This window comes from Malania oleifera, chromosome 12 (genome assembly GCF_029873635.1).
Source record: "Malania oleifera isolate guangnan ecotype guangnan chromosome 12, ASM2987363v1, whole genome shotgun sequence".
Taxonomy (NCBI): domain Eukaryota; kingdom Viridiplantae; phylum Streptophyta; class Magnoliopsida; order Santalales; family Ximeniaceae; genus Malania; species Malania oleifera.
The window spans coordinates 2,782,378-2,809,527 of NC_080428.1; the positions used below are offsets into that span (position 1 = coordinate 2,782,378).

General features: G+C 37.1%; 1 protein-coding gene across 2 annotated transcripts in view; it reads left to right on the forward strand.

Moving 5' to 3' along the window:
• Positions 1-1,034: 1,034 nt before the first annotated feature.
• LOC131144639 (chaperone protein dnaJ 72) overlaps positions 1,035-27,150 on the forward strand; it is a 29,737-nt gene continuing 3,621 nt past the window's right edge. Inside the window, exons 1-3 of one of the 2 annotated variants that reach the window (XM_058093397.1) lie at positions 1,035-1,367; positions 1,476-1,988; positions 24,310-24,379. In XM_058093397.1, the coding sequence (XP_057949380.1) occupies positions 1,495-1,988; positions 24,310-24,379 (564 nt within the window). In that variant the 5' untranslated portion in view covers positions 1,035-1,367; positions 1,476-1,494. The remainder of the gene's footprint in view (positions 1,368-1,475; positions 1,989-24,309; positions 24,380-27,150) is intronic. The other variant, XM_058093398.1, reaches the window with a different exon arrangement.

Genomic DNA, 27,150 nt, shown 5'->3' on the forward strand with positions numbered 1-27,150 from the left:
GGCCAAACATCAACACATTACTAATGGAACAAACCTGAGATGAAAAGGTATATCTAAGGGCCATTGGGGGGAGCACTACAGTGCCACTAATTCACTCGCAAAATCTCTCTTCGTGCATTTTATCACGTCCAAAATTTTTAAAAGAGAAAAGGTAATGCTAACAAAAGATATTAAACTAATAAACACAATTCAAAATGCTTTTATTAGAATTGTTTAAAATAGAGCATCAAATTAGGCCCACAACTTGTACACAAATCATTGGTACATAAACTGGACACATAGTTTGAACACGATACTTGTCTCTAAAAGAATCATGGGAAATACAAACATCGTTTATTTCAAAACTAAAATGTTGACCGTATATTCCCAAATTAAAAACCACAAATGTGCTAGAACCATGTGTGTCGAAACGAATACCAATCAAAATAATTATTTTTTCAACCCTAAACATTCATTCATCCATTGAGAGGAGAGAAAAATTTTATCAGCTACAAAACAAGAGCTTGAACTTGCATAAGAGAGGCGCGAGAGCAAATGTTCTCTATGTTAAATTGAAATGAAAAATAATCTAGATGAAGGCAATATGTAGGATATTCTTATGTTAAGAAAAAGAGAGATGGAGAGAGATGAAAATTTTGAAGCAAAATTCCCACTGCATCAAACCTATTGTGATTATTGGGATTGAGTGGGAAAGAGCGTGGGCTCAAGATGCTATGGAGGGGGAGAGAAGGAGAGATGGATTGAATGGGAAAGAAGGAAAGACAAAGAGGGGTTGGGAATTTAGGTTTGGGAGGGAAAACAAATGTAAAAGAAAGTAGCCTCATAAGTTCCAAATAAAAGTTTTTAGTGGTAATTGTCAGTGGTGATTAAATAAAATTGCCACTAAAGATGATTTTGTAAGGAGTATTGTTTGATTAGTGGGTACAAACACATTTTAAAATAATAATTAATGGTCGTATGATTAAATAATTGCCGCAAAAGATGAATTTTATATTATAGCGTGCTCATACCAAAAAAAAAAAAAAAAAAACAGAAGGGAAAAAGGAAATTGTGACAGGGCGGAGTAGGTTCCGAACTGAAAGTAGATTTATGAATTCAAAACTCGGGTAGAGAGGCATTCAAGCGGCCACCGCCGTGCCACGATTTTGCATGACCACCTGTGGATCGATTCTCTCCCCAAACTAGCGAGACCAGTTTGACTCAAATGTGGCAGAGACGCCTCCTAGGAAAAAAGCACAGCATCGTCTCCGACGACCGATATTTGATCTTCTTCCAGCTTTGCTGCAACGGCCAAAGGTGGTCGAATCAACGATGGATGGTGTTCATTGTACGACACAAGAAGGATAATTACACAAAATTCTCAACTGGTAAAGAATTCCATTTCAATCGCTTCACATCTCTCCATCTCTCTCTCTCTCTCTCTCTCTCTCTCTCTCTCTCTCTCTCTCTCTCATTTTTGTTCTCTGTTTTTGCAGTGAACGGCTCTTGACAACGATGGATGGAGATCACTACAAGGTGCTGGGGCTGCGCAGAGATGCCTCCAAGGAAGAAATCAAGCAAGCGTTCTGGAAATTGGCCATGCAATTCCACCCTGACAAGCACTCCCACTCCCCCAATTCCGTTAAGGACGACGCCACCCGCCAATTCAAGCGCCTCTCCGAGGCCTACGACGTCCTTAGCGACGACCGCAAGCGCGCCGACTATAATCTTCGCTCCGCTTCTGCCACTCACGGAGGGTACGGTTACTACAACCGCGGCAATAGTTACGGTCGCTATAATGGTGCCAGTCGTGGAGGCTCTGCAGGTGGGTACCGTCACCACAATGACGGCAATAGCTACGGTCACTTTAGTGGCGCCAGACGTGGAGGCTCTGCAGGTGGGTATGGAGCTTCCTCTGCTTCCGATTGGGGTGCTTGGATGAACAAATTCAAGGGCTCTCTTCGGTTTCCAACGAGGCACACGGTTGTTATCAACGTTGCCATCGCCAGGTACTCTCTTGTCCTCTCCGTCTTCTCATTTGTGTGAATTTTCACTGGAGAGCCATCATACTCAAACTCAAAATAACAGACATTAAAAAAGAAAAAGAAAGAAAAAAAAAGAAAGATAACACTGGGCATACAAATTTTCATCAATTTTTGTTGCTTTTATGAACAAGTTGGAAATTTGGAATGATAGTGTCTGCTCTGTTTGTGTTCCTCTGGTGGGAAATCAAAAAATAAAATCGGGAGATGCCTTAAGCTTGTAAAACATAACGGGATAATCATTCATTTTTATCAGGGTTAGAGTGAAGGTTCAGAGCTGGCCGCATGGTTGCCAAATTTCTAGTGGACAAAATCCTCCATTCTCTAGGTTGGGCTGGCTGTCCATTGAATTCATTAGCCATTGTATCATGATTATTCATTAGTATTTTGAATAACACTGGAAAATGAATCATGGAGAGAATTCTCTGCTCTAAGCTCTAGCTAAAACTTTGTTTTCCTTCTAGCAAGCCTGTGTATTTTGTGAAGTTTCCTCTAGCTTGGATATCCCTTTCTACAATCCGTCATCATATTTAGATGTTGTTTGGGTTAAAGGCACCCAAGAGGGGGTATGAAAAAAAAATGGGTGATTGAATTTTTTGCGAGTTATTAGTTAAAGCAATAAACAAAGTAAATGCACTAAAGCAAGTAAAATATTCATCCAAACGAGTAAGCAAACACAACAACAAAATTTATAGTGGTTCAGTCAACTTGACGTACGTCCACTCCCTGAGCAAAAGCTTGAGCGCTCAACTATATCAACAAATATTACAATCATTTGTGCACAATGCATTTGAACAAACTTGTCAAAACAATCTTCAGGTAGACACCCAACTTGGTCTAACTAGCCACAAATGGCATAAACAAGCCAAACTCAACTCGAGCTAAACAGTCCATGGATCAATTGATCCAAGTTTAGTGAGGGATGTATTAAACAATACACAAATAGAACACAATCTCGTAGGCCCTTAACTTAATCAATCCAAAATGAGATGACCTCAATTGATTCAAGTGAAAACTTGAACAAATAGCTTGCAGCAATGACTTAACACTTCTTCAATGAGCAAGGTATACTTAAGAAACTCTTGGTTTGTCTCTTTAAGTTTAGCAAGCTTTTTCTTTCTAGCTCTCTTACTCGTGTAGTTGTGTGTAGTCAAAGTATGTGTGTTTGCGTATTGTCCTTTTAGGGAGAGAACACTCTATGTATTGAGCCAAAGCAAACTTTCTAGGCAGCTGCAAAAATGAAATAAGGTTTAAGCAAGTTTTCAAAAATCTTCCCAATTTGGGTGGGTAAAAATCCAAGGAATATATGTTTTACTTTAGTCATGGAATCTTGGTTAAATAAGACAAATAGTCTCATGGTTTACGTAGAATTCTAAAACGAAGTTCATTCAATGAAGTATAAAACCATTGTACAAGGAAATATAATAGATACATTGCAGTGAATATAAAATCAAGACATTAGACATGTAATAGGTGTGTTTGGTAAGTAACTTGTAGTACTTAAAAATAATATGTACGCAAACTATGCAACCATGCATTTAACTCTCGGTTAGATTGTCTGATGGAGAATATAATATCTTAATATCAACATGCAACCTCATTTTCATATAATCCAATAGTTGAAATATATTGAATTGAACAAGTACAAAATATTTTTCAACAATAGACCTAACATTCCAGAAGAACCATCCTTCCTTTCACTGTATAAGCATGAGTGTTAAAGACTTCCAAAGAGTATCAACCACTTTCCCAAGATGGTTTCATTGAATGAAACTTAACTAATGTTTTCCCAAATTTCCATTTTGAATGAGCAAATGCGTCTTGTAATAAAAAATTGACAAAATGCATGGGAAGGCTAGAAATTTTTCTTTTGATTAACATGATTCTACCTTCTTTTGATGAGTATTATTTCTTCATCGACTTTGCAAGTCTCCTCCCAAATCTCTCTGTGCCAAATCATAAACTTCAGTAGGTAAACCAAGATAGCATGTCCAAAGCTTGCAAGCTTTACACTCCAAGGATGCAGTTCTCCTTTGAACTCCCTTTAATGGTTCCACCTAAATGATTTCACTCATCCTTAGTGTTAATGGTTATTTTAGTCTTCTAGTATTCTTAGTGTGTTAATGTTATGTTAAAAAGTGAGGGTTTGTAATGGTATTATGGTCATTAGAATGTACTTGATATGTATTATAACTAGAGGGAGAGACCTATCGTGGTGTTAGGTATTCTGTTTTACCCCAATTTTCAACATGATATTAGAACAAGATCCAACCTAAACCCTGTCACCACCACCGAACTAAACCCTAAACACTACCATCAAATTCCTAAACCTAGCCATCATATGCAAATCATCTAGTATAGAAGGATCAACCGCACTCCTACAGCCTAGAAACCAGTCTAGTTACTGCTGGAAAACTCAACCATTGCTGGAAAACACCCTAGCCATCGCTGCCCTTCTCAGAACCATCAAAACCCTTCCATTTTTCACAAAACCAATCATATAGTTGTCAACAAAACCCTTTGATATGTAGTTCTATAAAATCCCTTTGTTAGAAACCCCTCCAAGTGCTCTCATGCGTCAGCGACCGCCAGCAGTGTCAACCCCACGCGTGGGTGCGTGAGACACTTTCCTGTTAGTTTTGCTGCAATTTTTGTGCAGAATGTACTGATTAGTTCCATGGAGCATAATATCAAGCTGTTGGGCATGTATTTTTGTTCAAAAAATCCAACCTTTTTCAGCCATGCACTTGTGACAGTCTGTTGGAGTAGTGGTAGTGCCCATATGTTGACCTTGTTCGTGATTGTTCTAGACTTCCATTTAGTTTGATTGTTCCTTTTGTTTGACACTGGTCTAATTTGTGAGTGTTGGGATGGAGTCTATGAATCCCAAAAATATGTTTCCTTCATCATTGTCACAAACAACAACCGAAAAGTTGGATGGATGGAAAGAGTTATGTTTAGTGGTGCAAGGCTATTGAGGTCTACTTAACAAGGCTAGGAAAATTTAACCACTTGTTGCAACCTCGGCCCTCTGATGTGAAGAGAATGGATTCAAGAAGATGCGTTGATTGTTTCCCTCTTGTGGAACTCTATGGAACCCTAGATTGCAAGGATGTGCATGCATTTGGACGCATGCAAAGAGATTCGGGTTTATGTCAAGCTTTTGTATTCTAGTAACGTTACACATATGTACAATTTGTCCATGGAGTACTTTCAGTTACAATGGGGAGGGATTGTTATAAAGTATTTTGCAGAGATGAAGCATATTCTTGAGAAGCTTAATATCATTCAACCTATAACTATCAATGTTATTCAGAAACAGAAGTTTTAGGAGTAGATGATAGTTTTCCGAGTTCTAGTGGGTTTGAAACTTGAGTTTGAGGCCCAGATACTTAGTAGTGCAAAGTTGCCATCCCTTGTCGATGTTTATTCTCATGTTTTTTGTGATTCCTCTAGCACACTTTTCCTTGCCCTTGCATCTAGTGTTTCAACCTTTGGCTTTGGGAGGATAGCTTTTGCTATGTAGGGTGATTTCGGTTTTCAATCAAGTAGTCTGAGATGTTATCTAGGCGGTTCGAGTGGCCATGGTTGAAAAGATAGGCAAGGTAGAGGCACGCCTTGTAAGTGCATTCATTGTAGACAAGGAGGTCATACTATTAAGAAGTGTTTGGATCTCCCCAATAAACATTATTGTATTGCCAATGCAACCACCATAGACTCCATACCTTCAGTTCCAAGTGAGGAGCAACATATTATATCTATGTTAGAGGAAGAGTATTACAAATTCTAGCATTTTCAAGCGTCCCAACAATCTTCTCTTTCCATTGCATCCCCTTTACCCAGATAGGTAACCCTACAACTTGTCTGTCATCAAGTACTTCTCGTCCTAGACCTTGGGTTATAGATTCCATTGTTAATGATCATATCACATGTATACCTAATTTCTTCTCTACTTTCTAGTATTTCATGATTTGAGTCTTGTGTCTAGTCTTAAATTATTATTAGTTGGGAAAGCATTGTGTCCCTTTTGCTTTCTGAGTCAATAAACAGGCAGCAGGCCCTTTCATGTTTGTCCATTTTGATGTTTGGGGTCCTAGTCGAATTGTGTCTAAGTTGGGTTTTCGATACTTTGTAACCTTTATTGATGATTATTCAAGGATGACTTGGCTCTATTTAATAAAAGATCGTTCTGAGTTATTTCTTATATTTTGTGGTACTCAATTCAATACTTATGTGACTCAATTTGGTTTTCTAGTTTAGATGCTTTGGAGTATGCTAAATAGTATTTTAGCACTCAATTCAATACTTATTGTGACTCAATTTGGTATTGCTCATTAGTCAACTTGTGCACACACTCGACAAAATGGGGCTGCAGAGAGGAGAAATAGACATATCCTTGAAGTCATTCACACCTTACTTTATCAAATGCATGTTCCTAAATTGTTTTGGAGTGATGTTTGTGCTTGTTGTTTTCTATCTTATCAATAGGATGCCAATCTTTGTTCTTAGTGGAAACATTCCCTACTTTATTCTCTTTCCTAATTCACCTTTGTTCTCTTTACCTCCTTGTATATTTGGGGGTGTCCTTTGTTCATCAAATAACCCCAGGCTGAATAAGTTGGATCCTCGTGCTAGAAAATGTGCCTTTTTGGGCGATTTGTGTACTCAAAAGGGATACTGTTGTTATAGTCTTACTTTACATTGATTTTTTATTTTTGTCGATGCTACCTTTTTTGAGTTTGTTCCATGCTACTCTTAGTCCCTAAGTGCTTTTGACCTTAATAAGTCTCTTCCTCTGCCTAATCTTATAGATTTTGTTGTCCTTACCCAATCATCCACTTGTGCCTCCATCTAGTTTGAGTCCTCATCGTCTCAATTGTCCTAATTTGTAGGTGTATTCAAGGTGTAACTCCAAGGAAGTGAGTCCCCTCTAGCTTCAATTGCTACGCTTTTGGATTCCTCATATGAAGATCATATTTCCCATGATGTTGATCCTTTTATTGTTGTCCAGAAAGGTGAACACATGTACACAACATTCCATCTCCAACTTTCTTTGCTATGACTTCTTGTCACCCTCCATTTATTGTTTTATTACGACTCTATCCTTTGTTGCCCTTCGTAAATTTGTTTTTGATGCCTTGGCTCACTTTGGGTGAATAAATGCAATGGTTGAAGAGATGAAAGCATTACATGACAATGATATTTGGGAATCGGTATTTCTTCCTCATGATGAATCTGTGGTTGGTTGTCGTTGAGTATATATTGTGAATTGATGGTTCTGTGGTTCGTTTGAAGGCGCGTCTTGTTGCTAAGGGATATATTTAGGCATATGGTTTGGATTATTCAAACACTCTTTCCCTGGTTACCAAACTTACCTTAGTAGGTCTGTTTATCTCCTTAGCAAGGTCTTAAATTTCAATTCGGCCCAAATTCCAAAGTCCCAAAAGTGTGAAAATTTGAAAGGAAATTTTTTATTTTGATTTAAAAATATAACGGAAATCAGTAGTAAAACATGAAATTCTTTTATCAAACTTTAGAAATGGTTAATAGACATAATCATGTAAGTTTTAGGACTAATATATTGCAAGTTAAATACATCTATGCTGTGTATGAGGTTGAAAAGTTGTAATATAATGTGTATCAAACATATTTATCAGATAATGTGCATTAAACATATTCAATTAATAGAAATGAAATTCATAAATCATTTAAATATTATTTATTATACAAATAATGACAATTTAGAAATGAATGGTTAAATAAAATGTTGTTGTATGTTTATTTTTTTCATATAATTTCTAAAGCCTGTGTAATAATCTTTTGTTTTGATAAACAAAAAAAAAGAAAAGAAAATTAAGAGAGAAATTTCATTTCACTCTTAAATCTCTCTCTTGAATTTCGAGGAAATTTCATATAGTTAAAATTTCAACAAGTTTTGCTTAGATTTTGAGATTTCGATAAATTTCATATGATTTGTAGAAATTCAAAAAAAATTATGTAAGATGGAAATCGTTTGCCATTTTGATTGCAAGTGTGATGGAAATCAGAAATTTCGACAATTTTGTGGAAATTTTAGACCATGCTCCTCAGCCACCACTTGTCGTTGGCCTCTAAATCAGTTAGAGAGGTGAAGAATGCTTTTTTGCGTGGTGATCTTGAGGAGAAAGTCTATATAGAGCAACCACTTGGGTTTGTTGCTCAGGGGGAGTCAGGTTTGTGTCTTGTCTCAATAAGGCATTAGATGGTTTAAAACAGTCTCTCAAAGCATGATTTGATCGATTCATTGCTATAATACTTAAGTTTGACCTTCAATGGTGTGTAGTGGGTCACTCTGTGTTTTATCATCATACTTCATTGAGTAGGATTCTTCTTATTATGTATGTGGATGATATTGTAATTACAGCTGATGATGATCAAGTTATTCAGGGCAAATATTTTCTACAGACTAGTTTCACAGCAAAGATTTGGGACCATTGAAATACTTCTTGGGTATAGAAGTATCCAGATCTTGTATGGGAATTGTTTTGTTACAGAGGAAGTGTTTTCTTGATCTTTTAAAGGAGACTAAGCTGTTGGGATCCAAATCTGTTGATTCACCTATGGATCCTAACAAGTTAGTGCTGGATATGGGTGATTTGTTGCTTGGCCTAGGATGATCTTGGAGACTTGTTAGAAAGTTGAACTACCTTATAGTCAGTCGATCGGATATATCTTTGCAACAATTGTTGTGAGTCAATTTCTGGATTCTTTGAGGACAAGTCATTGGGATGTAGTAATTTGCATCTTGAGATATCTCCAAGGTGCACCTGGGAGAGGTCTCTTATATTGAGATGATCATACTTTTATTTAGGGATATACTGATGTAAATTATGTCGAATCACCTTCAGACAAAAGATACGCATTCAAATACTGTATCTTTGTTGGTGGTAATTTGGTTTCCTTGAAGAGTGAAACAAACTATAGTGGCTAGGTCAAGTGCTGAGTTAGAGTCTAGAGCCATGGCTCACACTACAAGTGAGCTAGTTTGGTTGAAAAATATGTTGGAAGAATTGGGTTTTTCCACATTCTCAGTCTAGAGTTTTATGTGATAATCGAGTTGCGCTTCATATTGCCTCTAACTCGGTCTTCCATGAGCAAACAAAACACGTAGAAGTTGATTGCCACTTCTTTTGGGATAAAGTTGTGCAAAAGCTTATTACAACCTCTTATGTGATGTATAATATGTAGCGTGCTGATTTGTTTACCAAAGCTTTGGGGGTCCTCGTGTAAAATTCATTTTTTTGTAACAAGCTAGGATCATATGATATCTATGTTCTAGCTTGAGAGGGAGTGTTTTGTCAACGGAACAACAAAAATCAAAAGCCTTGTTGTCCACACTTCTTTCTTTATTTTTCCATTTATTATTCTGTACAGTTAGCATATATTTTTGACAGAAGCGCTTTACAAATTGTAGTTTACATGTATAGGGCTTGACAAATTATAGTTTACATGTATAGGGCTAGAATCATGCTGAAACTTATTTACTTTCCATGTATAGCATTCTTGTAAAGTCTATATATAATATATAGAACTCAAGGCCAAACCATTTTTGGCCATTCACACAATATTTCGATATGGTATCAGAGCCAGCCGACTGCTAATTTTTTTCCCCTCGATTTTTTTTTAATCTTCTCAGTTTCGGAGGTGTCTCTTGTTTCTGTGGCTATCGTGGGTCTATTCTCTTATGTAATTTTTTGGTATTTCTGTGACTGAGTGGCTGTCGGAACAGCTTTTGGTTGCTGTTTCGATGCTTCTCTGTCCTTGTGATGGTTTCTTGGTTCGCAATTTAATTTTAGTGTAGGTAGTTCGATCGGGATAGCTTTTTGTTGCTGTTTCTAGTGCTTCTCTGTCCTTGTGATTCTCGGCACAACAGGTTTCTTGGTTCACGATTCATTTTTTAGTGTAGGCAGGTTGATCTTGGTTTTCTTTGTACCTGAATTAATTTATTTTTGGGCTTCTCAAATTTCTGGTAGTATTTTTATTGTGGCACAATCTGTTTTTTTGGGCTTCTCGACTTTCTCCTTTATTTAGCATGGACTCTGCATTTGTGTGTGCCTAGTTTACGGGCAACAATTATTCTACGTGTGCTTTTCAATTTGAACTTTTCCTTAAGGGAAAAAATCTTTGGGGGTCATATTGATGACACAGATTGTGCATCCAATCCTGATAATCCCAGGATTCAGCGGCTTGTCCTTCATGGGCTATGCTTAATGCTCGGATTATGTCTTTGGTTTCTTTGCTCCGTTGAGCCACATATTGTTCCCAACTTGCGGCCTTATTGCACCACTCAATCCTTGTGAACTTACTTAAAAACAGTATATCATCAAGATAACGGTGCCTGTCGTTTTCAATTAGAGCATGTGATTGCCATGTTTCAACATGACAATTGCTCCATCCAAGACTATTATTCAGCATTTCTGACTCTTTGGAACGAATATTTTGATCTGGTTATCGTGGATGTTCCTGTTGCCTCTCTTTCCATTATTCAACGTCTTCACGAGACTAGTCGTCACGATCAGTTTCTTATGAAACTTTGCCCCGGGTATGAATCTGTTCGCTTTTCTTTGTTGAATCGCTCTCCTATTCCTTCACTTGATGTTTGTTTTGGTGAATAACTTCGTGAAGAACAACGAATTAGTACTCAAGTTACTTTGGCACAATCTCATGGTAGTTCAGGGTCCGTCCTTGTGGCTTATGTTGCTCAACAACGAGGACCGCTTGCGCATTCTAGAACCTTGCAATGTTTTTGTTGCAAAGAATTTGGGCATATTGTTGCTAATTGTTCCATGAAATACTGCTCTTATCGCAAAAAGAAGGGTCATATTATCAAAGACTGTCGTATCCGCCCGCAGAATCTTCAGTCCCAGGCATTTCAGACTTCTGTTATTGTACCCTCCATAGTGACTTTTGTGGCCCCTGGCTCTTCTTTAGGCGACTCCTCTATTCCTGCACCTCCTACAGTGAATTACTGCATACCCGAAATGGTGCAACAGATGCTAATTTCGGCATTATCAGCAATGGGGCTCCAAGGTAACAATTCTACTAAATTCTGGTATGTGGACTCGGGTGCCTCTAGTCACATGATGAATAATCTTACTACTCTGTGTTATGTCCAGCCCTATGCTGGTCAATCTGCTATTCAAACTGCAAATGGCAGTTCTTTGCCAATAACTGCTGTCGGAGATGCCTCTTCTAAGTTCACTGATGTGTTTCTTGCTCCTTAGCTTTTCACGAATCTTATTTCTGTTGGTCAATTAGTTGATAACAATTGTGCCGTTAATTTTTTTGGTGATGGTTGTGTTGTGTAGGACCAGGTAATGGGGGAGCCAATTGTGAAGGGACCTAAAGTGGGGTGCTTGTTTCCACTAATTTTGCATGTTCTAGCACTTTCTCCAGTTTCTTCTGTTAAGTCTTTTGCTTGTAATAATGTTTCAGATCTTAGTATGGTGTGGCATCATCGTCTAGGCCATCCCAATACTCAGATCTTATCTCATGTATTGAACTCTGGTTTATTTGGTAATAAAGAACGTTCTTCTTTATCTCTTGAGTGTGCTTCTTGCAAATGGTAAAAGCGATACTCTTCCCTTCCCTTTGCATGCTAGTAGAGCTTCTCAGTGCTTTGATCTTATCTATAGTAATGTTTGGGGACCTTCCCCGGTTAGTTCACCTGAAAATTTTTAGAACTATGTGACTTTCATTGATGATCATAGCAGATTTACTTGGGTATACTTTCTTCGCTCTAAATCTGAGGTTTTTTTTGTACTTTCATTGAGTTCTTAGCGTATGTGGACAATCAATTTTTTGCTTCTATTAAGATATTACGCACAGATTCTGGTGGTGAATACTTGTCTATTAAGTTTCAAGCATTTTTGCCTTCGAAAGGTATTGTTCATCAATGTTCATGTCCCGCTACTCCCCAACATAATGGAGTAGCGGAACGCAAAAATCGTCATCTCCTAGATGTGGTACGTACTCTCTTGTTGGAATCCTTTGTTCCAACCATGTTCTGGGTTAAGGCTCTAAAAACTGCTACTTGATTAATCGTTTACCTTCTCATGTCCTACTCATGGAGTCTCCCTATTTCCGCTTATTTGCTAAGCAACCTAATTACGATAACCTCTGTGCCTTTGCTTGTGTATGTTTTGTTCATTTACATCTTCATGAGCGACATAAATTATCTGCTCAATCTGTTCGATGTGCATTCTTGGGATATAATGTGTGTCAAAAGGGATTTGTTTGCTATGATCCTACATTACTTCGTACACGCATTTCTAGGAATGTTATTTTCTTTGAAAATCAACATTTCTTTCTTGTGTCCTCTATGCCCTCCTCTTCTACTATGATTCTTCCCTCTTTTGAAGAGCACTTCTCGGATCCTCATTAAATCAGTTCTTGTTTTGAAACAGGTATTGTGTATACACGATGCTCTAGCCCACAATCTCTTCTGGTGGCTCATCCTATATCTGATCCTACCACGCTTCAGATTCAGTCAGTTGCAGCACCTCTAGAGCCTTTGGTACGTCGCTCTCCTCAAGTGTCTGTACCCCTAGATAGGTATGGGTTTCCCTCTTCTAGTTTTGGCAATTCTGTTTCAGCTTTTACTGCTGCATTGTCCAATTTGATATTCCCACATCCTACTCACACGCTGCCAAGCATGATTGTTGGCGACAAGCTTTGCAAGAAGGAATTGCCACTCTAGAGGCCAATTGCACCTAGGACATTAAGCCTTGTCCTTCCATCAGTGTTCCTTTGGGTTGCAAATGGGTTTACTTAGTCAAGGTCCGATCTGATGGAAGTTTGGATCATTACAAAGCTCGCCTTGTTGCACTTGGGAATAATTAGGAATATGGTGTCAATTATGAAAAGACCTTTGCTTCTGTGGCTAAGATGACTACTGTTCGTACGATTCTGGCTATTGCTGCTTCAAATGATTGGCCATTGCATCAGATGGATGTCAAGAATGCTTTTCTTCATGGGGATCTTAAAAAGTGTATTTATATGAAGCCACCCCCGGGCTTGTTTCCTTCTCCGATTTCACATGTGTGTAAACTTCGTCGCTCTCTTTATGGTCTCAAACAAGCTTCGGGGGCCTGTTTGATAAATTCCGCACCACTTTATTACAATTTTCATTCAAGCAGAGCAAGTATGACATTTCATTGTTTCTTCGGAAATCAGACATGGATATTGTTGTTCTTTTGGTTTATATTGATGATATTGTGATCACTGGTTCCGATTCTGCTTTACTTGCTCAGCTCATGACTCATCTCTCAGAGTCCTTTCATATGAAAGATCTTGGGTCCCTCACATATTTTCTTGGTCTTGAGGTGCATCGTAGTCCCTTTGGTATTTCACTCAATCAACATAAGTATGCTATTGACTTGGTTGCTATCGCTAGCCTTGAGGAGGGTACTTTTGTTGATACTCCCATGGAATTAAATGTCAAGCTTCGCAAAGAAGAGGGTGACTTACTTGCTGATCCCAGTTTATACCGGAAGTTGGTGGGTAGCCTTGTCCATCTCACCATTACTAGATCGAACATTTCTTTTATTGTACATCAAGTCAGCTAGTTTCTTTAGACTCCTTGTCATCTTCATTTGGCTGCTGTCTGTAGGATCATATGCTATGTTCAGGGCACTTCTGCCTGTGGTTTATTCTTCCCTGCAGGCAATTCTACCCGCCATGTTGCTTATAGCAATGCTGATTGGGTTGGTTGTGTGGATACACGTCGCTCCATCACTTGTTGGTGTGTGTTCTTAGGTGATGCATTGATCTCTTGGAAGAGTAAGAAGCAAGACAGAGTTTCTAAGTCATCGACGTAATCTAATTATTGAGTGATGTCTCTTGCTTGTTCTGAAATTATTTGGCTTCAAGGTTTGCTTGCTGAGTTAGATTTTTCTAAGATTGATCCTACACCTCTACATGCGGATAATACGAGTGTTATCTAGATCACGGCCAATCTTGTTTATCATGAGCGCACAAAGGATATTGAAGTCGATTGTCACTCGATCCATGAAGCATTTGAAGCTCGTGTTATCACTCTTCCACACATTTCCGATGAATTACAAATTGCTGATATATTCACCAAGGCTCTCACTCGTCATCGACATTGCTTCCTAAGTAGCAAATTGATGCTTGTTGATCAACCCACATCAATTTGAGGGGGGCTGTCAACGGAACAGCAAACAGCAAAAGCCTTGCTGTCCACACTTGTTTCCTTATTTCAGCCGACAATTATTTCCTTATTTCTCCATTCATTATTCTGTACAGTTAGCATATATGTTTGACAGATTATAGTTTACATGTGTAGGGTTTGACAAATTATAGTTTACATGTATAGGGCTAGAATCATGCTGGAACTTGTTTGCTTTCCATGTATAACATTCTTGTAAAGTCCATATATAATATACAGAACTCAAGGCCAAACCATTTTCGGCCATTCACACAATACTTTGACATGTTAATGGTTATTTTAGTCTTTTAGCATTATTAGTTTGTTAGTGTTATATTAATAAGCGAACGTTAGAAAGGGTATTATGGTCATTAGAATATACTTGATGTATTATAAATATAGGGAGAGACCAATCACTGTCTGTTTTACTCAAATTTCAACACTTAGGAGGTTGATTTTAAGATCCAACATCCTTCATAACTACATAAGAGTGCCTCTTGAATAACGAAGCTAGGTTTCATCTTCCCCTCAAAACCGGGTATTTGCCATAATGCCATCACAAAAATGGTTGACAAATGCTAGATCTTTGGAATTAGCCTCCTTAGCTAGGTGTAGTATTCTGATCTGGCCCTTAACTTATTTAGGAGTTCCTTTGGGGGTAATCCTAGTTCTGTTGGGTTTTGGGATCCAATTACACAGAGGGTGTAAGTGTTTGGATGGTTGGAAGGGTGTTGTTTTCACTAGGTGGTCATATTACTCTTGTTTAGGCTTGTCTTTCTAGTTTCTACTATCCCTCTATTTTTTTTGTCAATTTTAGAATTCCGGTAGTTGAAGACAGTAAAATTAAGAAAGTAATAATAGATTTTCTTTGGTTTAGGGTGGGAGGAAAGAGGGATCATTTAGTTAGTTGGGAGATTGTGTGTATAGCTAAGGTGAAGGGGGGTTGGGTCTTGGAAAATTGGTGTCTAAAAACACTGTCTTATTAGGAAAATGGTCGGGTGGCTTCCCTTTGAGGATAACTCCCTTCGGCATAAAGCTATAAAAGGTAAATTTGGCTTGCTTGCAAATCGGTGGGTTACTAATTTGGGTTTAAGATGTTCTATGGGGAGTCTTTGGAAGTGTATTGTTCAAAAGGGGGAGGGAGTTGAATGAACATCTCAGCCATTGGTGGGAGTTCTTCCCGTATCTGGTCCCCAACTATTCTTTGTTTATTCCTTATAACAAATATGTTATGGATAATGAATCTTGGATCCATTTTTGTGAAGACACTTGGGTGGGGAATTATGCACTTTTAATTTATTTTCCTTGTTATGTATATTTCCTCCCTTTTGCTCATAATAAGGGTCATTCCTTCTATTCTTTCATCTAATGGGTGGGATTTCACTTTCATAGGCCACTGAATGGTAGGGAGGTGGAGGAACTCTTTTCTTTGTTGGTATTATTGGAGGGTTGGTAGCTCTTAAGCAAGTGATATAGCTGGATTTAGGATTTGGATTCTTGATGAGTCTATTAATCTAAATCTCTCTTTGAACATTTGATCAAAATGCTCAAGTCTTTTTCCCTTCATTGTTTTATTTGGAAAGCTAAATTCCCTTGTGAGATAAAGGCTTTTATTTGGTTGGTTGTGCTTAATAGAGTTAAAACCAACAATCTGTTGCAGTAGGAGGCCTTTGAAGGTGTTTTCTCTGGATGTTTGTTTCTTGTGTTTTGAGAGGTCAGAATCTTCTTTGCATCTATCTTTGCCCTGCTCTTTCTAATGGGGGTTTTGGAATAAGTTGTTTGGTGTTTACAGGGAGAATTGGTTTTGTTCGTGGAGGAATTGTTACATGCTTTTTCTTTTTTGGATAAGAAAAAAATATATTAACAGAAAAACGATGTACAATACAAGGTGAAGAAGTTGTCCTTGAGAGAAACGGCAAAGGGAAAGCTAAAGCAATACAAAAGAGCTGCGCTCCAGTACCTCACTTGAAACTTGCAAGAAATCCTCCACAACACGAGGAGCCACCAATCTTTACCAAAACATGAGAAGAGAGCAGCCCAAAGAAAGTTTTCCACCCAATAATGAAGGAAGAGGTGTGCATTTGTTTCATTGGATTGCGGCACATAGAGCATATCAGGGCTAAGGGTCTCTTAGCGTCTTCTGTATTGTAATAAGTCATGTGTATTCAATGAGGCATGGTCGAAATCATAGTAGTCAAAGCCACAAGGCACAATGAGGTGCATGGGTTAGTTGGAGCTTAGGCATGGGGCATGAGGTGAAGGTACATGACTCATGAAGACAAGGCACACATTTATTAAACTTGTGTACAATGCCCTATATAATGGATAGTTTATCTATGAAACATAGGTACTAGTATTTGAATTTCAAAATACCAGAAATAAGAAATGCTCATCAAAATTCCAGTCTATAGAATAACTAAATAAGCAGAAATAAGCAATGTCCATGCTGCAAAATGTGAGTTCCAGAAAATTGCCCCAGAACTACGCAGCAGCCAGCAGGAAACGAAAAAACAAAGAAACAGCAGACATCCAGGCAAAATAAAAGCATCAGCATTCTAGAATAGGCAGGAAAGAATATTTCCAACAAAATGGAAAAAAAGCCAGCCTTGGGAAGAAGAAGCCCCTACAGCTCCTCTATTTCACAAAATCAATGCGCCGGCCAACTGCCAGCAGTCCAGACCCCACACACCAGCGTGTGAGAGTGTTTCTGGCCACTTTTTTTTTTTTTCATGCTTTTTTCCTCCAGCATGTTTTGATTCCTTCCCTAGACCATATTATCAAGTTATTGGGCTTGTGTTTTGCTCAAAGATCCAACCTTTTCGACCATACACTCATGGTAATCCGTTAGTTGCTGTTCGGTATTCATAGAGGCTATTTTTGAGTTTCTTGGAGCAGGAGCAGTGGCAGTGTTTTATAAGTTGATTTGTGAGGCTGTGGCAGTGTTATATCAGTTTGTCGGTGGTTCACCTCGTCCATGGTTGTTCTGGTGGTTCACCTTATTTTTTGGTTGTCCCAGTTAGTTTTTATTGTTCTTCTTGTTTGATAGTGGTCTGGTTCGTGAGTGCTGGGATGGAGTCTATGAATCCCAAAAACATGTTTTCTTTGTTGCTGCTACAGATAACAACAGAAAAGTTGGATGGAAAGAATATGTTCAGTGGTCTAAGGCTGTTGGGGTTTATTTAGCAGGATTAGGAAAATTTGACCGCTTGCTCCAATTTGGTCCTTTTGATGAGAAGAGAAAATAAGTGTGGATTCAGGAAGATGCCTTAATTGTTTCCCTCTTGTGGAACTCGATATTGCCCTAGATTGCATGAATATGAATGCATCTAGATACATGCAAGGAGCTTTGGGATTATGCCGAGCTTCTGTACTCTAGTAACACTACACGTATGTATGATTTATCCCAAGAGTACTTTCATTGATAACAAGGAGATAGGAGCATTACAAAGTATTTTGGAGAGATGAAATGTAGAGACAAGGAACATAACCATCTTGCAACCTATAACTGCCAATGTTCAAGAATGCAGAAATAAAGGGAGCAGATGACAGTTCTTTGGGTTCTAGCGGGTTTGAAACCCGAGCTTGAGGCAGTCTAGTCCATGATACTTAGTAGTGCAGAGTTGCCATCATTTGTTGATGTTTATTTTTGTGCCCTTCGTGCTTCCTTCAGCACACATTCTCCTTCTCTTACAGCTGGCTCTGAGAGAACAACCTTTGCCATGCATGATGATACTAGTTTTCAACCAAATAGCTGCAAAAGTTGTTGAGGTGGTTCGAGCCGTCATAGTGGTAAAGATGGATGAGGTAGAGGCACTCCTGATAGGTGTACTCATTTTGGACGAGGTAATTATACTATTGAGTAGTGTTGGGATCTCCATGGTAAGCCTTCACGTGTTGCAAATGTAGCCAAAATCGACTCCACATCTTTGGGGCAGCCAATGCAGCCACCATTGACTCCATACCTTTGGGGCCAAGTTGGGGGTAACACACTATATCTATGTCGGAGGAAGAGTATTCCAAGTTTCAGCAGTATCAAGCGTCATAGCAAGCTTCTTTCACATTGCATCTATTGCGCATCTATTGCCCATATAGGTAACCCACAACATGTTTGTCATCTAGTACTTGTCCTTGTCCTTGGTTTATAGACTCTGCTGCCACCAATCATATCACGAGTATACCTAATTTCTTCTCTACTCTCAAGTATCCTAAAAATGTACCTTGTGTAACTCTTGCTGATAGATCCACCCCTGCTGTAAGGGAATTGGGTATGTAAATTGCACTTCTATTTCTCTTCCTTTGGTTTTGTATATTCCCAACCTTCCTTTTAATCCTGTGTTAGTTAGTAAGATTACTAAATCCATGAATTTTCCAATAACATTCTTCCTCGATTTTGTGGTTATTTAGGATTTGAAGACGAGGAAAACGGCAGAAGGAGTGAAGTTGGTGGACTTTATCACTTTGAGCCGCTATCTCCTTCTATCGCCTACACCTCTACGGAGGGAGTGAAGTTGGTGGACTTCATCACTTTGAGTCGCTATCTCCTTTTATCGCCTACACGCTGCCACACCTATCCAAATTCACTGTCGCCTGGGTCATCCTTTTTTGGAAAAGTTGAAATATCTAGTCCCTGATTTGAGTTCTGTGTCTAGTCTTGATTGTGAGTCTTGTTAGTTGGGAAAGCACCCCTTTTGCTTCCTCAGTCAATAATCAGGCTACAAGCCCAATAATCAGGCTACAAGCCCTTTCATGTTAGTCCATTTTGACATTTGGGGGTCTTAGTTGAATTGTGTCCAACTTGGGTTTCTAGTACTTAGTAATCTTTATGAATTATTATTCAAATAAAAGATTGTTGTGAGTTATTTTGTATGTTTTGTGCCTTTTGTTCTCAAATGAAGACTTAATTCAGTTTGCTAATTCAAATTCTTTGGAGTGATAATGAAAGGGTATCTTAGTACTCAATTCACTACTTATATGTCTCAGTTTGATATTGTTCATCCATCATCTTGTGCTCACACTCCTCCATAAAGTGGTGTTGTAGAGAGGAAAAATACACATATCCTTGAAATTACTTGCACCTTACTTCATTAAATGCATGTGCCTGTAGTATTTTGGAGTGATGTTATACTCACTGCTTGCTATCTTATCAATAGAATGTCGTCTTATGTTTTTAGTGGTAAAAAATTCCTACTTTGTTCTTTTTCCTAGTTCACCTTTATTCTCTCTACCTCCTCGTATATTCATGTGTGTGTCTTTTGTTCATTAGCTAACTCTTAGGGTGGATAAGTTGGATCCTTGGGCTATAAAATGTCTTTCTGGGCTACCTATATGCTCAAAAGGGTTATCGTTGTTATAGTCCAACTCTCTATGGCTTCTTTCTTTCTGCAGATGTTACCTTCTTTGAGTTTACACCATACTACACTTAATCCTTGAGTGCTTCTGATCTCAATGAGTCTCTTCCTCCGCCTAATCTTCTAGATTCTAGTTTGCAGCTTGCTGATTTGTTTACCAAAGCTTCCCCCCGCCCGCCGCCGGTGGGGGGGGGGGGGGTGGGGTTGGCTCATGTTAAATTTATTTGTAACAAGCTTGGAGCATATGATATCTATGCTCTTGCTTGAGGGGGAGTGTTAATGGTTATTTTAGTCTTTTTAGTATTATTAAGTGTGTTCATGCTATGTTAATTAGTGAAAGTTAGTAATGGTAAGATGGTCATTAGAATGTATTTGATATTTATTATAACTAGAGGGAGATACCTATCTTTGTGTTAGGTCATTCATTGAATCCAAAATCTCAAAAGATGCCTTAGCCTTCCTGAGGATGTGGTTCAAGGAAAATGATTGGAAAAATGGTTGCTGGAGGAAGCTTTTAAAAGATGAAGGAAAAAAGGATTTAGACATAAAGAGGTTGGAAGAATCCTCGTCCTAATATCTCTCATCCTATTAGACAAAACAAAGGTATATCTTAGCTATTGATTGATGAGATCATCAGCCCCCCTTTAAGAGTCCAAAGAAAATGAAAATTTGTCACATATAATTTTTGAATTTTATTTATATTAATAAACTAATTTTATGTAGTTATTGTATTATGTTTATTGTATCTTACCCACGTCTTTGTCTTTGATGTATTTTATGTACAATAGTTTAGTTCTAAATCTTGCATTAGTATGCCTATTAAGAGTTCTTGAAGTTTCACTAAACTTTCCAAGTTTTATACTAATTTCCATAACTCCGCTTGTGATACACTCAATGTCCTAATCTTTTCACACACAATTGGTCCTAAGCTTGGGTAAAGGAGGAGGGTTGCACTAGGTAGCTGACAGTTAGGGTAAAACTTGTTAGATCACTATGATATGAATCCTTTACCTATTATTTGCTGAGGCGTCCCCTACGAGCGATGCGTTGTATTTATACCACCCCGGTGTGGCGAAAAGTGGGTGAGGGTGGTTACATTGTCACCCCAAATGATGCACCGTGTCAGCGCCTGGTTATCGTGTCAAATATGCAAGGGTTCTTGCATCATTTTGGACGTGGGCGGGTAAAGAAGTTAGTTTAGGAGTCCAGGATTTGATTAGCAACTTGGAATATAGGGACACTTAGGGGTCAAAGCATGGAGATAGTGGATACAATGATTAGAATAAAAAATGATCTAATTTGCCTTCAATAAACTAAGTGTTTAGGGGAGAAAGTTTGAGAAATATAAAAATTAGGATACAAACTTTGGTATACTGGAAAATAAAATCATGAGAATGGGGTAGGACTTATTGTAGATAAAGACTTAAAAGATAAGTGTTGTAGATGTCAAAAGAGTAGGTGATAAAATATAAAAATTGAGATGGTTTTAGGCCAAGAGATAATAAATGTCATTAGTGCTTATGCTCCTCAAGTAGGCATAGTAGAAAACCTTAAGAGACAATTTTGGGAAGATATGGATATTATACAAGAAATATAAGGGACTGAGAAAATATTCATAGGAGCATATTTTAATGGACATATTGGAAGGAATAATAAAGTTATTGAGAGGATACATGGAGAATATAGCTATGAAGATAAAAATGAGTCTGGGGATATGATCTTAGACTTTACCGTGTCATATGATTTTATCATAATGTACACTTGCTTATAAGAAGAGAGAAAAACATTTAATTACCTTTAAAAGTGGACAGAATGAAAGTAAGATAAATTTTTCCTTAACTAGGGGGTTAGATTATTTATCATGTAAAGGTTGTAAAGTTATTTGAGGTGAAAGCTTAACTAGGCAACATAGAGTTTTAGTGTTAGATATATGCATTAAAAAATGGAAGAGAAAGGATAATATAAATCTGTGTAGGAGAACTAGGTGGGGGAACCTAGAGGGTGAAAATACAATAAAATTTAAAGATAAAATGATCAAAGATGGTGGTTGGACAATAGAGGTTGTCTAGACACAAACACTCTTTGGAGTAGGATATCTAGTTCTATTAAAAAGACATCAAAAGAGATTTTAGGTGAATCGAAAGGAAGATTCTTGGATAGCAAATAAAATTGGTGGTGGAAGCAAGATGTTCAAAAAGCTGTAAAGACAAAAAAGAATTTGGATAAAAATGTAGAAACATAGAAAACTTTGAAAAGTATAAAGAGACGAGGAAAGATGCAAAAAAGGCTGTTAGTAGAGTGAAGCATAGATCATTTAATAATTTATATGCTTGTTTAGATACAAAATAAGAGGAAAGAGACATATTTAAACTTGCTAGAGCTAGAGAAAGTAAAAGTAAGGACTTAGATAATGTAAAATGTATAAAAAAATGAGGATGATATTGTCTTGGTTAAGGAAGAAGACATAAAAGAAAGATGGCGAAGTTACTATAGTAAGCTATTTAATGAAAACCAAGTTGAAGGCTTAAAATTAGAATTGACAAATGAGGAAAAGGTTAAAAATATGAGATTTATTCGCAAAATTTGAGTTAATGAAGTTACATCTGCATTAAAAAAGATAAAAGATGAAAAAGTTATAGGATTGGATAACATCTCAATTAAAGTTTGGAAAGGCCTAGGTAATAATGGAATTATATGGTAAACTTATTTATTTAACTCAATTATAAAAACTAAGAAAATGATAGATAAATGGAGGAAAAGTACTTTAATACCAATATGCAAAAATAAAGGAGATATTCAAAATTGTAATAACTATCATGAAATTAAACTTATGAGTCATAATGAAACTGTAGGAAAGGATAGTTGAACAAAGAAGGTTAAAAAAATAAATCTTAGAAAACCAATTTGGTTTTATGCCTGGTAGATCTACTATAGAAGGTATATATCTTTTAAGAGGATTAATGTAAAAGTTTAGATAAAAGAAGAGGGACTTGTATATGGTATTTATTGACTTAGAGAAAGTGTATAACAGGGTACCCAAGGAAGTTTTATGGTGGGTTTTAGATAAAAAGGGTGTATTTAGAAGGTATATTGATGCCATTGAGGATATGTTTAATGGAGTAATGACTAGCGTTAGGATTACAAATGAAGAGACTAGGGAATTTCCAATCACAATAGATGTACATCAAGGATTTGCTTTGAGCTAATAATTTTTTGCTCTAGTGGTGGATGAACTTATTAAGAGTATCCAAAATGAGGTTCCATGGTGTATGTTGTTTGCAGATGATATTGTCTTAATTGATGAAACTACGGATGGAGTAGAATCTAAGTAGAATTATGGAAATAAGTTTTAGAATTTAGGGGCTTTAGGATAAGTAGAAATAAGATAGAATATATGACATGTGATTTTAGTCATAGTAGGAGGAATATTGGAGACAAAGTTAAACTTGATGATGAAGGAATCAATAGAAATAGTAAATTTTGATACCTTGGATTATTATCTAGGCTAAAGGAGAAATTGAAGAAGATGTAATGCATAGAGTTAAAGAAAATTGGGTGAAATGGAAGAAGTGCTTTGAGCATGCTATGTGATCATAGAATACCCTAAAAATTAAGGGGAAAGTTCTATAGGACAACTATAAGACCAGCTATGCTATATGGATTAGAATGTTGGGTGACTAAGAAACAATATATCCAATAAGTTAAAGTTGTTGAGATGAGAATGCTAAGATGGATGAGTGATATACCATTAAAAGATAAATTAATGAATGAATATATGCGCGGTAAGTTAGGCGTAACTCTTGTAGTAGATAAGATAATGGAGGGACGACTCTGATGGTTTGGGCACCTGCAATGTAGTTCAAATAGTGCGCTGCAGCCCCTATAAGGAAAAGTGAGTTAGTTATTGTGAGGGGTAGTACAAGGGCTGGGGTAGACCTAAAATAACTTCGAATGAGATGATGGGTAGGGATTCAATAACCCTGAATTTGTTGAAGGGAATTGCCCTTGATCGTGTGTATTGGGGGAAAAAGATTCATGTAGCCAACCCTATCTAATAGGAATTAAGGCTTGGTTTGTTGTTTGTTGTTGTTGTTTTATACTAACTTCCATCATTTTTAAAACCAAAATTGAAATTGAATCTGACAGTGAAATTTCCAGAAATCTGAAGCTTCAAAATTATAGCCCAAATCTAAATTTAGAACCTAGGCTGTACTAGCCTTTTACACACTGCCATTGGTCAATTCTTTCAAGACAGATTGATATGACACTACCTTCTTTTTTATTTCAAAATCAGAATGATCTTCATTGTGACATTAATTTCTGAAGTGCTTTTTGAAGATCAATTTGAAAGGAGCTGCCATTTTTGTAAGGTTTGAAAGAAGGCCATTTTCATTGTAGATGACGCATTTACTTGCATATGTGTGCAAATGCTTGCTTTAACTAGTCATGGATGGAAATTCAAATTGATGTGAAGAGATTTGCCTGAATGGTCTATTATAAATATTCTGTACTCCGATATCTTCGTGTTTAGGACTTTGACTGACTGGTACTTAGTGTAGCTTTCTCTTATCTGCACTAATTTACACCTTCTACAATTAATTGTTTTTGATTTTTTAAAAATAATTTTCTCTTCTTTTCATGCGCTAAAGGTATTGATTTTTTCTTTCCTTTTTATTTTTTATTTTTTGGTTCATGTTAGAAAGAAAATTTGCTGATGAAGAACTTTATGCAGTGGTTTGGTGAGTGGCGCTGTTATATTTGACATGAGCAGGGAGACACTATGGAAAATGCACAATTCTGGGGTAGGTGATGTGTCCCAAAAGGCTCCCTCTTCACTTTTTTATGTTTTAATTTTTTCAATGACAAAATTCATCTCATAGCATGATATAAAACATTGTATCTCACTGTCCACCAGCATCATTGATTCATTGTGGCTTTCTGAGTGAATGGGAATGCCAGTTTGACTCTTGAATTGGATAAATAGCGAAGCACCACATGCCTACTTCATTCATTGTGCATCTGTTGGCAGTATTTGATGTTCCAGTTTGTTTTGTGGGCTGATCACTAACATTCATAGAATGATAGGATGTACTTCCATTGCCAAAAAAAAAAGGTGTTAGTTAAGCATAAAAATGCCAAATTCTCACCACTTACTAATTGTCACCTAGTTCAGATCTCCCATCCCAACACTTACATTGGTAGAAACAATTATCGCAGCATTTGATGAAACAGTGAATTTGGAGCACATTTAGAAAATTATCTTCATCGCACATTCTTCAAAGAATGTCATTCTGTAGAATGTTTTTTTTTTCTTCTTCTTTTTTATTCAAATCAAAAAGAAAATTATTAAGACAAAGAAGGGTAAAGAGTTGGAGGACCAGGTATCCAACAAAAAAACAGAATAGAACAATAAAACTAGAACAAATTACTACAACAACAACAACAAACTAAGCCTTGAGTCCATTAGGTGGGGTCAACTGCATGAATCCTTTTCTGCTAATTTACACAATTTTGGAAAATTTCTTCCGACAATTTAAGGACTATTAATTTCTTACTCACTATCTCATTCCAAATTATTTCAAGGCTATACCTACTCCTAATGCCACTAATACTAATGTGTTCATTCCTCCCTAATGGTGAACTATTTGGTCTATTTTGCATTTGCCAAACCACCTAAGCCGCCCCTCCCTTATTTTATTTTCTTCAGGTGTCATGCCTAACTTACGGAAATTATGTTCATTGCTTAATTTATCTTTTATGTTACGTTTGGTTTGCAGAATGCTTGTTCTCAGGAATAGATTAATTTTAGTATATTAGTTACAATTAGTTATACAAGAAATTATGTTGTTATTATAGAACAAGTAACAATGTGAAACATTTATAAGACCATAATAAGGAATAAACAAGACATAACTATTCCAAAATTTCATCATGGGGATGTCTATTCCTTTCACATTACATGTTAAATGAAATACTTAGGAATATATGAGGAATAACTATTAACTTGATTCCTAAAATTTAAACTATATTCCATCTTATTCCAATGAATAGCTGTTTGGCTGAACCAAATGAGCCATTAATATTATACCACGCATCCACCTATCAATATCAAGAAAACTATAACAAACTACTAATATTTTAAAACCTTCCATTCTCTCTAGACAACAGCTGTGCAACTCTTCAAAACTGACCAAAGGCAGACTAATAGAGTGAAGCCAAATGAAATCACCTGCCCCATTAAAGATTCAAGAGTTCCACTCCAACCATATTAGCCAAACTAATAGAATTGGTGTATTCCCAAGAGGGGGGAGGGGGGGAGGGGGGAGGGGGGGGGGGAGGGTGAATTGTAATTTTAAAAATTTATTTCTTAGGTTAAATGAAATACCCGTATAATACAACCTAAGATCTTTCTATGCAATTCCAATGCGCCAATAATATAATGTGCGGAAATTTAAATCAAGCGCATCATTCACACCATAACATACATGTGCGGTAAATATAAAGTGCAGAAATATAGACAAGGCACACAATATGTGATCAAGGTTCTGCCAACTGTGCCTACGTCCCCGCCTCTAGCTCGCAAGTCCGAGGATTCCACTAATGTCTCACTTAACAAGTAGAGCGGCACCTAATACAATCAGGTCAATTAGCACAAGACTGACCTCAACCTTTACATCAGGTCAATTAGCCGGGCTGACCTCAACTAACACGCCTTAACAGGATGGCGCACCTAGCTTTCCTCATCGGGTCTAAGCCAATCTGGGACTATTCAACATGGCTAGCCTCCCTCTTCAAGCTCACGCCTAGAATACAACAAATGTGTATAAAATTTGTACACGGAAATATGCTTCTTACATGAACAGGTATGTGTACCACTACAGCTCAATATAATCAATGTACCTCAATGATGTAAGAACTATAAGCTCGGTACTCTATGTGTGCAATCGACACTCAAGGTTATGTCTATGGTCTATTAGCATAAGAGTGTATATTAAAGCAAGATTTGAAACACAATATATGAATATCACAATATCAGATCAAGGTTTCAAATATGCAGGGTAGATGATTCAAACAACCTTAATAAGATGTTCTTAATGTTTTAAGCACAATGGATGTTTGAATGCAAACTTTGAAAATAATTTTTGCACACAATAATATAGGCGTAGGTTACTTGCAATGACAATGCAAGAATCACAACCTTTGCAAGTCTTCCCACACAAGATTTATCAAGTTAAATCAGTGGAAGAACTTGATGCTTCTACTCTTAATAAAATCAAACAATCAATAGGCACAACAAATGAGAGTATAAGCTAATGAGGATTAAGCATAAGCACTCTAAATATACTCACAACACTTGCAAGATCAAGAAGGATGATGTGTATAAGTGTTTTGGAGTATTATATGCTTAAGAAGGATTTTTGAATTTGAGATAGTTTGGCCTTAATCAATTTTTGCTAATCCTTGCTAATTAAGACAAATGAACAGGTATTTATAGGTAAGGAGGATTTTTTGACCGTTGGGGACACAATGGGTATAATTAAAATTGTTTCAAAAGTCATTAATAAAATTAACC